We start from the raw sequence: 13,055 nt of genomic DNA, 5'->3' as shown, positions 1-13,055 counted from the left end.
ATATATACATATATATGTTGTTAAAAAAAGTCCAAAATCAGTCAGCTATCTTTTCAGTCAATGGGATGGATAATGGGAATTATTTCACTTCAACTACTATTAGTTCTTTTGTACAGACCTCATTTCAGTCTTAAACATTTCTCATAATAGTTACTTAACAAACAAAATCAAATTAAATACTCCAAATTGAAAAGTACAGCTAGAAAAAGTAGAAAGGAATATACAAAAGTAAAAAACTATAAAAATAAAAGGAGAAAAAGAATAATTTAGTAGAGGTCAGTGGCTAAGAGAAAACAGGAGATACTTCAGTTATTTAATAACCCTAATTAAATTACAAACAAATTTTTGGTTGGCTAATAGTTCAGAGAGCCTGGTGAAGGCAAAACAATCTGGTAAGGTTAATGATAGTTTAATGTCAAGAAGTATACATATGACAGTTAAAGCGACTGTTAGTCCATTGAAATTACTAGTAATATCAACTATCATGATAAAAATGCTGTCATGACTGCAATTATCAAACAGTAACACCATGGTAGTGGCTGAGACTGTTGCAGTAATAACTGAAACTGTATGATAGTTCACTGCCAAGGCATGTCCATGTGATCGGTACTATAAACTATCACACAAGAGCTAATGTACAATCATTCATAACTGTAACTATCATACAGCTACAATTATACAGTCACTGATTCCCCAAATGCAGGTAAAAGTGAAAGTTATTTGTTGGGTTGAACAGGTATTTTCAAGGCTCTAAATGGGTATTTTTCATCGGAAGAATCAGCAGCACTACAACACAATAACCTTTAACATGCTAGGATCCTGTACGATGACATTTTAATTAAACCTTAGTATTTTTGAAAAATGCCAATGATGGTATACAGTATATTGATATGATACTGTAAAGTTTTAGTAAAAATTAAATTTGATTCTTGGGTCTAATTTGATTAAATTAAATTCAAAGTGATTCTAATGGGTAACTTAGTAGGGATGGAAAGTGCACTTCTTGTTTTGATGAATAATTTTTGTAAGTTTGGTTAAAATACGGCAAATGGGCTTGCAACTTTTTTTTTACCTATTAGGATTTTGTTGCACCTATTTTAACCCCATTTCTGCTCATTCCACATTTCATTTCTTAAATTTAATTAGTTCTTTACATGCCATCTAAATGATCGAACACAAAGGTTATACACTGTTTTAGTGCTTCATTTACCATAAGCTTTTTTTAATTGGATCATTTGATGATGAATATTTTATTCAGAGATCAAAATCTTAATGCCAGCATTTTTCTTTGTGAGATAATTTCTGTAATTCTAGCATCAGATGAAAAATGGAGCAATGGAATCTACCATTTTTAAATATATCAGGTAATTTTCTATTTTATCTTTTTTTATATCTTATATCTTATAGCTATCTGAAAATAATTTTACTAGCACATTAATTTAAGCTTTGTCTCTATTTTGTTTGTTATAATGGTATAACTACATTTCAGCAACTTGATAGGGAGAGAGTTGATTCAGCCAAAATTAATTTACAATTGCATTTACTGATTAGGAGTGCAATTTTTCAAGAAGATTACTGAGCATCCTGGAGGGGACAGTGAGCAGAAGATATTTACCAGGACTTATCCGTTTTATCCATTTCTTGTAATTACAGTCCATCAAGGTGTGGACAATCATCATTGACCAAAGGTGCTTTCATCAAGGAGCTACAAACACTGGAATTCTCATAAAAAATTGTTGGTAAATAAAATTGTACTAGCTCTGAGTTTGTAATTTTTTACTGCCGACGAATACACATTAAAACAATATACGAGGGTGGTCTGAAAAGTTATTGACCTAACCAAAATACAAGACATTTTTTCTGAATTTTTTTTTATTTTTCAACAGTCTCCTTGTAACTTTACACACTTCTCCCAGCGATGCTCCCATCTCTATAACCCGTCCAAAAAGTGCTGTTTTTTTCTCAGCAAAATAATTGTTCAAGAAGGTGATTGCCTTTTCATTTGATGAAAATCTGTCCTCCGACCGCAATTTTTAGATGATGGAATAAAACAAAGTTGCTTGGGCCTTGATCTAGTGAGTATGGCGGATGCTCAAGCAGTTTAAATGGTAATTCGTGGATTTTTACCATGGCAACCGCTGAGGTGTGAGACGGTGCGTTGTCTTGGTGAAACAGGATTTTCTTTTTCTATAAATGTGTCTGTTTTTCCACAAGTTCTGCCTTAAGCTAGTCAAGTAATGATGCATAGTATGCTCCTATAATGGTTTTTCCTTTTTGAAGATGGTTAATGACTATCCCAAAAAGCAGTCGCCATCACTTTCCCAGCCGAGAAAATAGTTTTTGTTATTTTTGGAACTGGTTCCCCCATTGCAGTCTACTGTTTGGACTGTATTTTTGTTTTGGGCATATAATGGTGTATCCAAGTTTCATTTACAGTAACTAATCAGCGCCAAAACTTAGATTTATAGTGCCTAAACTGCGCCAGCAGAGCATTAGAAATTTTCAATCGAACACATTTTTGGTCTAATGTGAGCAAAGGTGGCACCCAATGTGCGGACAGCTTTCTCATACCTTTACAGAGATGGGAGCATCGCTGGGAGAAGTGTGTCGAGTTACAAGGAGACTATGTTGAAAAATAAACAAAAAATGTCTAGTATTTTTGTTAGGTCAGAAACTTTTCAGACCACCCTCCTGGGTTGATATATACTATTTATATAACAGTCAGAAGCCATATGAAACAATATATATATGGTAGTTGGCACTTTTCCTTATAATATCAACATTATGCCTGGGACTAACAGGGTTAATTCAATTATTTAAATTTTAATTTATGCTGTTCCACTTATACTATTCTATATGTATCACTGGAGCAGTTAGAGCATTTATAATGTTGTAATCAGACTACAAAAAAACTGACCTAATCTGAACAATAAGCAAGTTAATAATTTAGATCAATTGTATGAATGACAGTGTGATTATGTGACTGAACTTAATTGTGAAAATCTTACATAGAAAAAAATCTGATGATGGCTTGCAATGCTGTAAAGTACTTGAAATATAAAATTAATGTTGATCATTTTAGTGATATTACAGTGAAGTATTACAGCCTGATTTAATTTTAAAACATTTAGGTATTTTGATACTTCATTTAGACATAGCACACTTTAAATAACTCTTTCCCTAATATTTTCTCATAAATTTTGTTCATTTCTAGATATTTGTTCATAATTAAATAAATGGTCAAATATAGGAAAAGAGAAAAAAAAAAATAGTATGACAATTTTTGGAATTAGACCATAACTTTACGATAGTAAGGCAGCTAAATGCATTTGTGTGTAAATTTTTTAACTCATTAATAACAAAATTGATATTATATATATTACCTGTATCTGAAACTTTCGAAAAAACATTATCTATTTGTTCAGAATAGTTAAGATAGAATTTTTTAATAATTCTTTCATATATAAACACAGATCCATTCACAGCAGGAGAAAATAACCACATCATGAATATACTCTGAAAATCATAACATTTCAGGTTATTATTAATTTTATTAAAATATGATCTATAATAAATCTATTTAAAATATGTTTTTATCAAATAAAATAAAAACATTTAAAGTCTAGAAAATAATAACTTGAGACATGGAGAGTGCCACAGATTAGCTTTGAGAAAAATAATAAGGACTAAATCATAAGTTACATGATAAAGAAATTTTAGCGAAAGAAACTGATTCATATTTTATTAATTACAGTTATCAAGATTGAGGGTTTTGTCACAATGAAGTCATGCACAAAGACTATCTGGTGAATACTCACCACTACTAGATTTATAATACATAACCAGTAATAGAAACAGAAGAACTAGTCTGGCAAGTCAGCCTTTTCACATGACTAGTAGTTAACATAATAGCAGCTACCAAACAAAGTCTAGATTATATCGAGCTACAATAAGCTAAAACTTGGTAGTTCCACATAGTAAGTAAAAATTGATGCATACAATAAAAAAATTAAAATAAATAATGTAAAATATTTAATCATAAAGAACTATTAAGAATATAACACAAAAAACTTGATTTTGTAACTGGTGAGTCTCCAAATTGAGATATTAAAACACTTTATTGTTTAATCATCCATTACTTAAGTAAATATTTATTTAATATTTACAAAAATATTCAAAAAATTCAGTAATATATAAGTTTATCATAATTACCTTCAGAAGCCAGTAAAAGGGAACCCAAGACAGCAATACATTAGTAGGGAATTCTACAACAGTCAAGAAAGCAAAAACAGTCCAATATGTTAACCATTTAGTATCATCTCCTTTTTGCGGACTTTCAATAGCTTTAATTGAGCAGTAAGCTGGATAACCAAATCCTATTAAGTTGCATATCAACTGTGCGGCATATCCAAAAATTAAATATAAAACAAGGAGCGCTATGGAAACTAAAAACATAAAGTAAATAATAGTATTATTGACCACAGCAATAAAAATAAAGATAATATAACTATTAGCACAATTACTCATATAATTTTAATATAGAATAATAACTAACTAAATAAAATATTACCCACATCATTATAATATAAAATATAAATTTAGTATTGTTATTACATGAGGGCCAAGGTACACATTATGGTTTTCTGGAAATAAAAGGTACTACATTAAAGATATTAATGAACAAACAATACCTGCTGCTAAATAAACAAAACAAAACACTGAAACCTGAATCACTTTATAGCATCATTAAACTTTTACGATATGGAAGCAGTATTACCTAATTTAAAAACTTTTTTTTTTTCGTTAATATTATTGCGAATGATGCCAATTCAGTTTTTCAACATAGTTCCAATATTTTCTAGTTTTTTCATATCATGATCTCAAATTATAGATATTTTTGAAAAAGTTAACACTTATAAGAAATTGTTATATTACGAGAGAATATTTGACGGAAATTATTTCTTTTATTACATACATTTTATTTTTACATAAATACCTGTTTTTGATAACACAGATTTTGTGATAATTAATAACTGAGTTGTGATAATCATTATTCAAAAATACGAAACTACTATAAATAAATTTGATAATAATTCTGATTTAGTTCAGTTCATTTTATTTACTAACCAATTTATTCTTATAGTAATTGTGATTAAAAATGCTGTAGACCACTACACTAACAAATAGTGAATTGAAATATGCATTCCAAAAAATTGATTTAAGCTTTACTTTGTGTCACTTATCATTCCTTTTGATCCCAGGAAGCTACATGAAAAATTGGGAAATGTTTGATGATAGTTCACTTCCATGATAATCTGGCCCAAAAAATGTAGCTGTTTTAGAACCACCATTTACTTCAAATTTATCTAGAATTAATAGGGCAAATTGTCAAAACATGATACGTTTTCCTATATGCAGTTGTAGTAATGATTTAATCATAATTAATGCTCTGATCAGATCATACCTAAAGTAGAATACAGATATCAATCATTAATTCACATAAAATTATAAAAGTTATTATTTGTATCCCAATTACACCAAGCCTCAAATTCAAATGATTTACCAAATAACTCCAAAAGATTATATTATTACTAACTAAAAATGCACAAATTTAAGCCATAAATAAAAGAGAAATTAATTAATTCAGTATAACATAACAATCTTAGTAAAATGAAATAAAATTAATCCTACTCCATTCAATACTAAAGTGATAAATGAAAAATAATTGTAGTACGTGATACCTAAAATGAAAAACTTATGATTAACATAATATAAATCATGCTTATTTAATAACTAAATGTACCTTTGAGTAACAATTTTTTATGATTGTTATATTTAAATTAGCTTGATTAAAGAAAATATATTCACCAAAATCAAGTAAATTAGAGTTAAATTATATCAAAAGCTTGTATTTGAGAAATATTATAACAATACTCAGGGTACTAAAATGGTTCTATAAATAAAGTAATATTTTAAGGAGCTCAACTGAAATACTAGGAAATTTAGGCTGAATCTCCAACCTAACATTACATATGATGTTAATCTGATTCCTATTGAACAATTATTAAATCAAGTAAATACAGTGAGGATCAGTGAGAATATCATGTAAAAGTTAGTTTGTTATCACAGTCAAAGAACAATTATTTCAATTATGACAAGAATTAAAGCACATCTTATGCTATGAAATAAAATGATCAAAATAGTAAACATAATAAAGATAAATATTGGCAAGCATCAAAATTTCTAAACACTTTCAGTCCTAAGTTCAAATATTAATATAAAGACATAAATAAATTATAAAGTTATTAGTACATAGATGCAGTAAAAGTACAGATAGAGGAACAACTCTTAGTCGATATCAATAATAATAAACGCAATACAATTATTGTATGTATAAATAAGTAATTGATGGTTACTGACCATAAAGCAAATACTTTCTTCGAATGCCAGTTTTAGCCTCTAAGCACCCGAATATAACAGCCAAAATTTTATCGTCCCCTTCAACTAAATTATCTAAACTCGCTAAATAACTAGCCATTTTAACCGGTCTCTCAGTTCGGAATACAGCTGTAATTGTGTTCGCATTCGCTGACGCTTGTTCGTTGAAGGTACTGTTCAGAGGCTATAACGTTCACCACAGAGTATATAGATGATGACTTGACAATAAAATTTAAACTCGACTAAACAGTTGAAAAAAATAATTTACTTAAGGAATAAACATTTTTACACACATCGCACAGTGGGCCCAATGACAGGTCTATCGGGACCAAAAAAGTTTCTTATCTCTACACACACACTATATATATATATATATATATATATATATATAACTGTTTATTCGTAAAATAGTCTCTTAGGTTGCTAAAATAGCATTAAGTGGTGCCAAAAATCGTTTTTACTAAGTTAACTACTCAGTTTCATAATAGTCTTCTTTTGCAGTTTTTATACCTTTATTGACCGCTACTCAGACTATTTTCCTGCAATACCTAAGAAAGTTTTAATTTTTTTTCGTTATTCCCGTCTGAGTTGGGAGAAGAAAAAATTTTGATTGGACCAAAGTCGTTAAATTGTAAAGAATCTAGTTATGTTTCGAATCTGTTAGCCATCTGGAAGATGTTTCATGGTTGCCATATACTCAATAAGAAGTTTTTGCTTTAAAACAAACGATCATTGGCAAACGATTCAATGAAAACTTGTTGTTTTCTTTGTTACTTATTATATTGGGGCTACAACAAAAAAATATTTCTAGAGTTAATGTTTAAGGTGCATTACCCTCAAGTAGTGAAGACCCAGTTATCCAGAATAATTTCTTACATAAAGTAATAAAAGACGAAGAGTAGCGAGAGTACCCACCAATATTAGAAAGCTAAGAGATTATGAAAGCTACAAAAATAATTCATAGAAACAGATTATTAAGATGCTGCAAATATAGTCAGTATGTAAAGTTTTCCCTCAACATTAGCTGTAACGGAAGTAAAAAAAATATTAAAATAGAAAAATTCTTCAAAGCGAGCAATTGATGAATGTTTAGCTCTATTAATTGACAACAGTCCCCCTTAGATAGCTTTACCATTTTGCCTGGGGCTCGTGCTTATCTGATGATGACCATGATTGACTATAGATTAAAAATAATATTTAAATATTTAATATTAAAAAGAAAAAAATGTCCACAAAAGCAAAGATTTTCACTAGCATTATAAGCGATAGATATGGTAAAATTTCGGTTCCGTGTCTTTCTATCCTTCAATTTCATCATATTCCATCAACTACTTTCCCCAACCCATGCCTAAACATATTTTTCTTGGCATACCTGTATTTCGAAAATTGTTGGACCGATGTTGACTGAATTTGAAGAGAATTTTGGGATTAGTGTAAATCGTGTCCAGTATCAATTTCAGCATTTCCATCCACTATATGCATTAACGCACGCGCAAACCTATAAGGTAGGTGGCCCAAATATGGCCTGCCTAGGTTTGAATAACTATACCTCAGTCAATAGCCAATCAATTAGCCTGAAATTTTGCCTGCAGCTAAACTAATCTATCTACTTTCAAAGTAAAATAAGGAAATCAATTTAGAAGGAATTTAGGGCGATCACCCAAACAATTATCAATAGGCCATATTAAGACCAAGGGTCCCAAATATGGCCTACACAGTCGCCTTTAGTTTGTTACCAAGAAAAAATCAAAATTAAATTTCAACACGATTCAAATCATAAAAAAATGTATTGCAGAAGGTAGTAGTATTATACGAAAAAAAATAGGAGGTTACTTTTCACATTCTAGATACACAGTTAATTCAGCTGTCATACCCACCACACACATTATTATGTTCAATCAAGCACTTCTTTGTGTCGATTCCTTTAAGAGATGCCTAGAAATGGTTCTGTCCCTATAGAAGGCTGCTCGGCCCCGTTTTCCTTCTTTATTACCAGTGATTCTCTTATGTCCAGGGACCCACACTAATTTAAGCTTCTTTGAGCTCACCAATGACGCTAATGCTTGTTTCCACTCTCTCACCAATACAGAGTTGACTTAGGGTGACTCAAGGACTTGCAGTGCAGTGAGTGACTATCTGACTATACCTGCGCTTTCAAAGCTAATGACTTCAGGGCATGTAGCTGGCAACAAATTGATGAATACTTCTGCCTGAAAAACAGTCGGGTACTTGCTAGTGGGAAGCTTAGTAGGAATTCTATGTCTGAAGTTTCTACATAGATTCCTGCACCCCTTAGACCAGTCGAATCTTTGCTTGATTCATCAGTGAAACAGGGAACAATCTCGCGGTGTTTCTACTGAATCTTTTACCCAATCCTCTGTTTTAAGGTATAGGTAGCTAATTTTGGTGTCCAGAGTGGGTTCTCTATCCAGCGGTAGTGAGCGGTATTGTAGTATTGGTAACTCACTTTCCACCACTTTGGCTATAGCCAAATAACCAGTAGGGTCTCCCATCTCTTTCCACTGTCTATTTTCTTTCTTTCTTAAGTAAGCCAGTACCGCTTCCCCTTTAATCAGTAAGTGGAGTGGTTGGTATTAAACAGAACAAGGCTTCTAATCAACTGTCTTGGATAGGTTTACTGAAAGCTGCATTTCAGTGCACCATGTCTATACAACATCACATGTGACGCGTTAGTTCCATGATGGTACTCATGAATTTTATAATACTATAATCTCAATCACTCCATGGCTGAACGAATATCCTAACGTCCTCAAGTCTTCTCAATAGGCTGTCCATAAATAGGCACTATAGCAACGAAGAGATGCAACTTCCCTGAGAGCATTCTGTCACAACCTGCACCAGTAGTCTGGTGCCGTCCTCAGAAACAACAATTCTATCATTTAGAACAAATCTGACCTAACTAAATATAGTATTCGGTATAGAAATGTCTAATAAGGCATTAAAGACTGCTTCAGGCCTTGTTTTGTCGAATGCCCCTTCTACATCAAAAAAGAGTAACAAAGCAGACTCCTTATGTATTAAGGTCTTTTCAATCCTCACAACCAAGGAGTGCAGGGCAGTCTCGGTGGATTTTCCATAAAGATATGCGTGCTTATTTGAATGTAGGGGATTGATTGGCAACAACTAGTTTCTTAGGTAAACTGCTACCAACTTCTCCAGGATCGTAAACAGGAAGGAGGCTACGATTTGGCCACACTATAGTCCTCTTTCCCAATCTTAGGAATAAAAGCTATCAAAGATTTTCTCTACGACTTTGGTATGTATGCCAGAGAGGCTGTAAGTAATGCCCTGACACGGGAAAGTAGAGTATTAAGCCCTTCTTAGAGCATACGTAGGAGAATACCGTCTGTGCCTAAGGCCTTTATGGCTTGAGCTCCCCCCACTGCATACCTAATGGGCCCATCCGTATCGATAGACCCTGCTAACGCCCAATACTCTTCTTCATTGGAAGCCTCTCTGAGGGAGTCCAAGATTGCAGGATTGTCTAAATTACTGAGCTGGCAACCTGGAAGATGTATCTCCCTTAAATAGGAAAAGGTTTTCACTAGGCTGGACGTCCACTTTACATTTGGTTTCCTTAGCGCAGCTAATGATAGTTGATCATTGATACCTAATAGCTTTATTAGTTGAGAGGCTTCCAGCGTGCTTTCTATGTTACTACAGAACTTGTGCCAGCCGTCCTGTTTATGTCTTATTAGTTCTCTTTAATACCTATTACTAGCTTTGTCATAGGCTTTTCGTATGTATTTTTGTAATTTAGTCAGTTTAGTTAACCAACATCTGACTTTATTTACTAGATTTTATTTTTAGTGGACAAGCTTCCTCGTTCGCTGATACGATAGTTCTTTCATATCATCATCCGATGGTCGGACAATGTTATGTCAGAAGTGACCCTCCAGTCTTTAATGCGGATCGAGGCAAGCGATATGTCTAAAACCTTGCCTCTAGCTCTTGTAACAAAGTTTGCTTTGCTACCTCAGTTGAGAATAATGTTGAGGCTAACAAGGCTTCGCTCATTAGTGTCTGTGCTTCCCCTCAACAAGTGGTGAGCATTAATATCTCTGGCAACCAAGAGTGGTAAATCTACCTCTCTAGAGGAACAGAACTCTGGTAATATCCTGAAAATATAGATTCTTAGCTATTGAAGTCATCGAACGGTTTCCAGATAGTTCAAATATATCATTCACAACAATCATGAGAACTTACCTCACAAATAGCAATGACCTGTGGCCTTTGACCTCGAGGCTACACTAGTGGATCACAGAACCCATTCTTCCATAGTCTCCTGTTGTTATGATGTCTTGTCTAAGTTAATGTTTTTAAATGTTAATGTAAAAATATTTTTCACCCATAATAGGACCTTGGCCATATTTGGACCACCCACTTGATTCCTTAAAATACCAATATTTTAAATTGTCTGATTTGATCCAAACAAAACTTGGAGATTAGTCTAAGCATGTTCTAGTTTAAATTGTATCAAATTTCATCCACTAGTTTTGCTTACCCGTTAAAAAATGTAAGTTTTCTGAATAAGTCCAAATTTGCAAATTTAATGATTTTTTCTAAACATCTGCTAGTTCTTGATGTTTTGAAGTATTTTGTTCGAAATCAGCAGATTCAAAAACATGGAAAACGTTAATAAAATAATTTAGTCCAACTAGATCTGTTATATGGCCCACTGTGCGTCCTTTCGCAGAAAAAGAATATTCCTCTGAGCAATATTCGTGTCAAATTTGAAGAAAATATAGGAACGCATTTGTTTGTAATTACTTAGCAGATAGACGAAATGTTCGTAAGCCATATGTGGGCTACCCCCGGCCCGCTGTAAGATTTGATCCGGCAAGCGAGAAATTTTGAAAAACCCAATTAAAAAAATATATTACACTGGCGGCACAAAAAAAATTATTCTTTTGTCAATTGTTTTACACTAGACGATTCTAGATCATTCTTTCATTTTTTCTACATAAGCGGGTGGATGGCCTTCACTTTAGTTCAGTTCTATTTGAGCTACCGAGGAGATAACTTCGACAAGCGATATCCTAGTGAACTGCTGGTGCTGTCAATAGCTTTTGTGACTGTGTGCATCTTGAGTACTTACTAATTATATTTTGTTATTAAGTTCGAATAACGATCGAAAACGATGCCAGGTGGAAGGAAACGAAAAGTAGATGCAGAGGGTCGCCAGTATCAAGAAAAATGGACTGAAGAATTCTTTTTTATCTTGCACAGTGGTAAGCTTATTTGTTTGCTCTGTAATGAATACGTTCCAGTGTTGAATTAATTCAATATAAAGAGGCATTACTCAACTAAGCATCCTATACTGCACTGACTGACAGTACAAATAAGAAAAGGCAAAAACCAGAAGCTTACAGCAAATTTGGAAAAACAGCAGCAAATGTTTCATAAACAAAGAACACAACATGATGATGTTGTAAAAGCTAGTTTTATAGTTAGTTCAAAATTGTCGGCAATGTCATTAAAACCATTTGCCGACGGAGAATTTATCATGGAGTGTACATTAGAAGTTTTCTGTGTTTTGTGTCCTGAAAAGAAAAAGAAAATTTGGAATAATTACATTATCCACCAACAGAACTTGTGTTCTAAGTCCATTTGACTCCAGAATGTTATGAATGTTCAAGTAAAAACCATCAATTTTATTCGATCCCGAGGACTTAACCATCGGCTGTTCAAAGCGTTTTTGGATGAAATATCAGTCGAATATGACGACGTAACATATTATCGTAAAGTCAGAAAAGGGAAAATCCTGAAACGGTTTTACGAGCATAGAAATGAGATAGCAGATTTTATGGAAATAAAAGATAAACCACTATCTGAATTGAGTGACTCAAAATGGATATGTTACTTAGCATTTCTGGTCGACCTTACAGGTTGTTCTTTCTCAGGCTATTTGAATGATTTAAATTTGAAACTTCAAAAACAAGGACAGTTAGTGAATGATTTTTACGGCCATTTGAAAGCGTTTCAGAACAAAATCCGTTTGTGGGAGGGACAGATGCTGTCTGGTAACAGTTACCATTTCACCACGCTCTCTGCGTATGAAAATATTGGTTATGTTCAATATGCTGAAGAACTCAAGTTACTGTCGGAGCACTTTTCGAACAGATTTAGCAATTTCAAAAACATGGAAGACTGTTTCAATTATTTGCTAATCCGACAAAAAGTAATGAACAAAATGCTCCAGTACATTTGCAAATGGAGTTGGTCGAGATTCATGAAGACTCACTCCTAAAATCTCAATTTGAAGACGTGAAGTTGTGTGATTTCTTCAAAAATATCTCGAAGAAGACTATTTTCCGCAGCTTAGAAAATTCACAAGAAAATTGATTTGTGCGTTTAGCAGTACTTATAAATGCGAACAGCTCTTTTCAATGATGAAAGTTAATAAATGAAACCATTGTACAAGGTTGACTAACGATATTTGGAAAATTCTTTACGTCTTTGAATCAGTGGAATTAATCCAAACATCGAGGAATTAGTTTTCCAAATTGAAGCTCAGGTGTCTCATTGATTTCGGTGTCGCTATTCATAGATAACCCTAGCAGCACCAAGGTAGTATTCATTACGGCCTACTCCAA

General features: G+C 32.8%; 1 protein-coding gene across 2 annotated transcripts in view; it reads right to left on the bottom strand.

Moving 5' to 3' along the window:
- The window catches only part of LOC106689624 (receptor expression-enhancing protein 5), a 10,958-nt gene extending 4,351 nt beyond the window's left edge, over positions 1–6,607 (bottom strand). For both annotated transcript variants that reach the window (XM_014434706.3, XM_067051544.1), the window contains exons 1-3: positions 6,421–6,607; positions 4,213–4,445; positions 3,384–3,516 (exon numbers count right to left, since the gene is read on the bottom strand). In XM_014434706.3, coding sequence (XP_014290192.1) covers positions 3,384–3,516; positions 4,213–4,445; positions 6,421–6,538 — 484 coding nt within the window. In that variant the 5' untranslated portion in view covers positions 6,539–6,607. The remainder of the gene's footprint in view (positions 1–3,383; positions 3,517–4,212; positions 4,446–6,420) is intronic.
- Positions 6,608–13,055: the final 6,448 nt, after the last annotated feature.

This window comes from Halyomorpha halys, unplaced genomic scaffold (genome assembly GCF_000696795.3).
Source record: "Halyomorpha halys isolate HHAL.00 unplaced genomic scaffold, Hhal_1.1 Scaffold1417.1, whole genome shotgun sequence".
NCBI classification, from domain to species: domain Eukaryota; kingdom Metazoa; phylum Arthropoda; class Insecta; order Hemiptera; family Pentatomidae; genus Halyomorpha; species Halyomorpha halys.
Note: the sequence above shows the minus strand (reverse complement) of the source record. Positions and strands in the feature narration are given on the sequence as shown.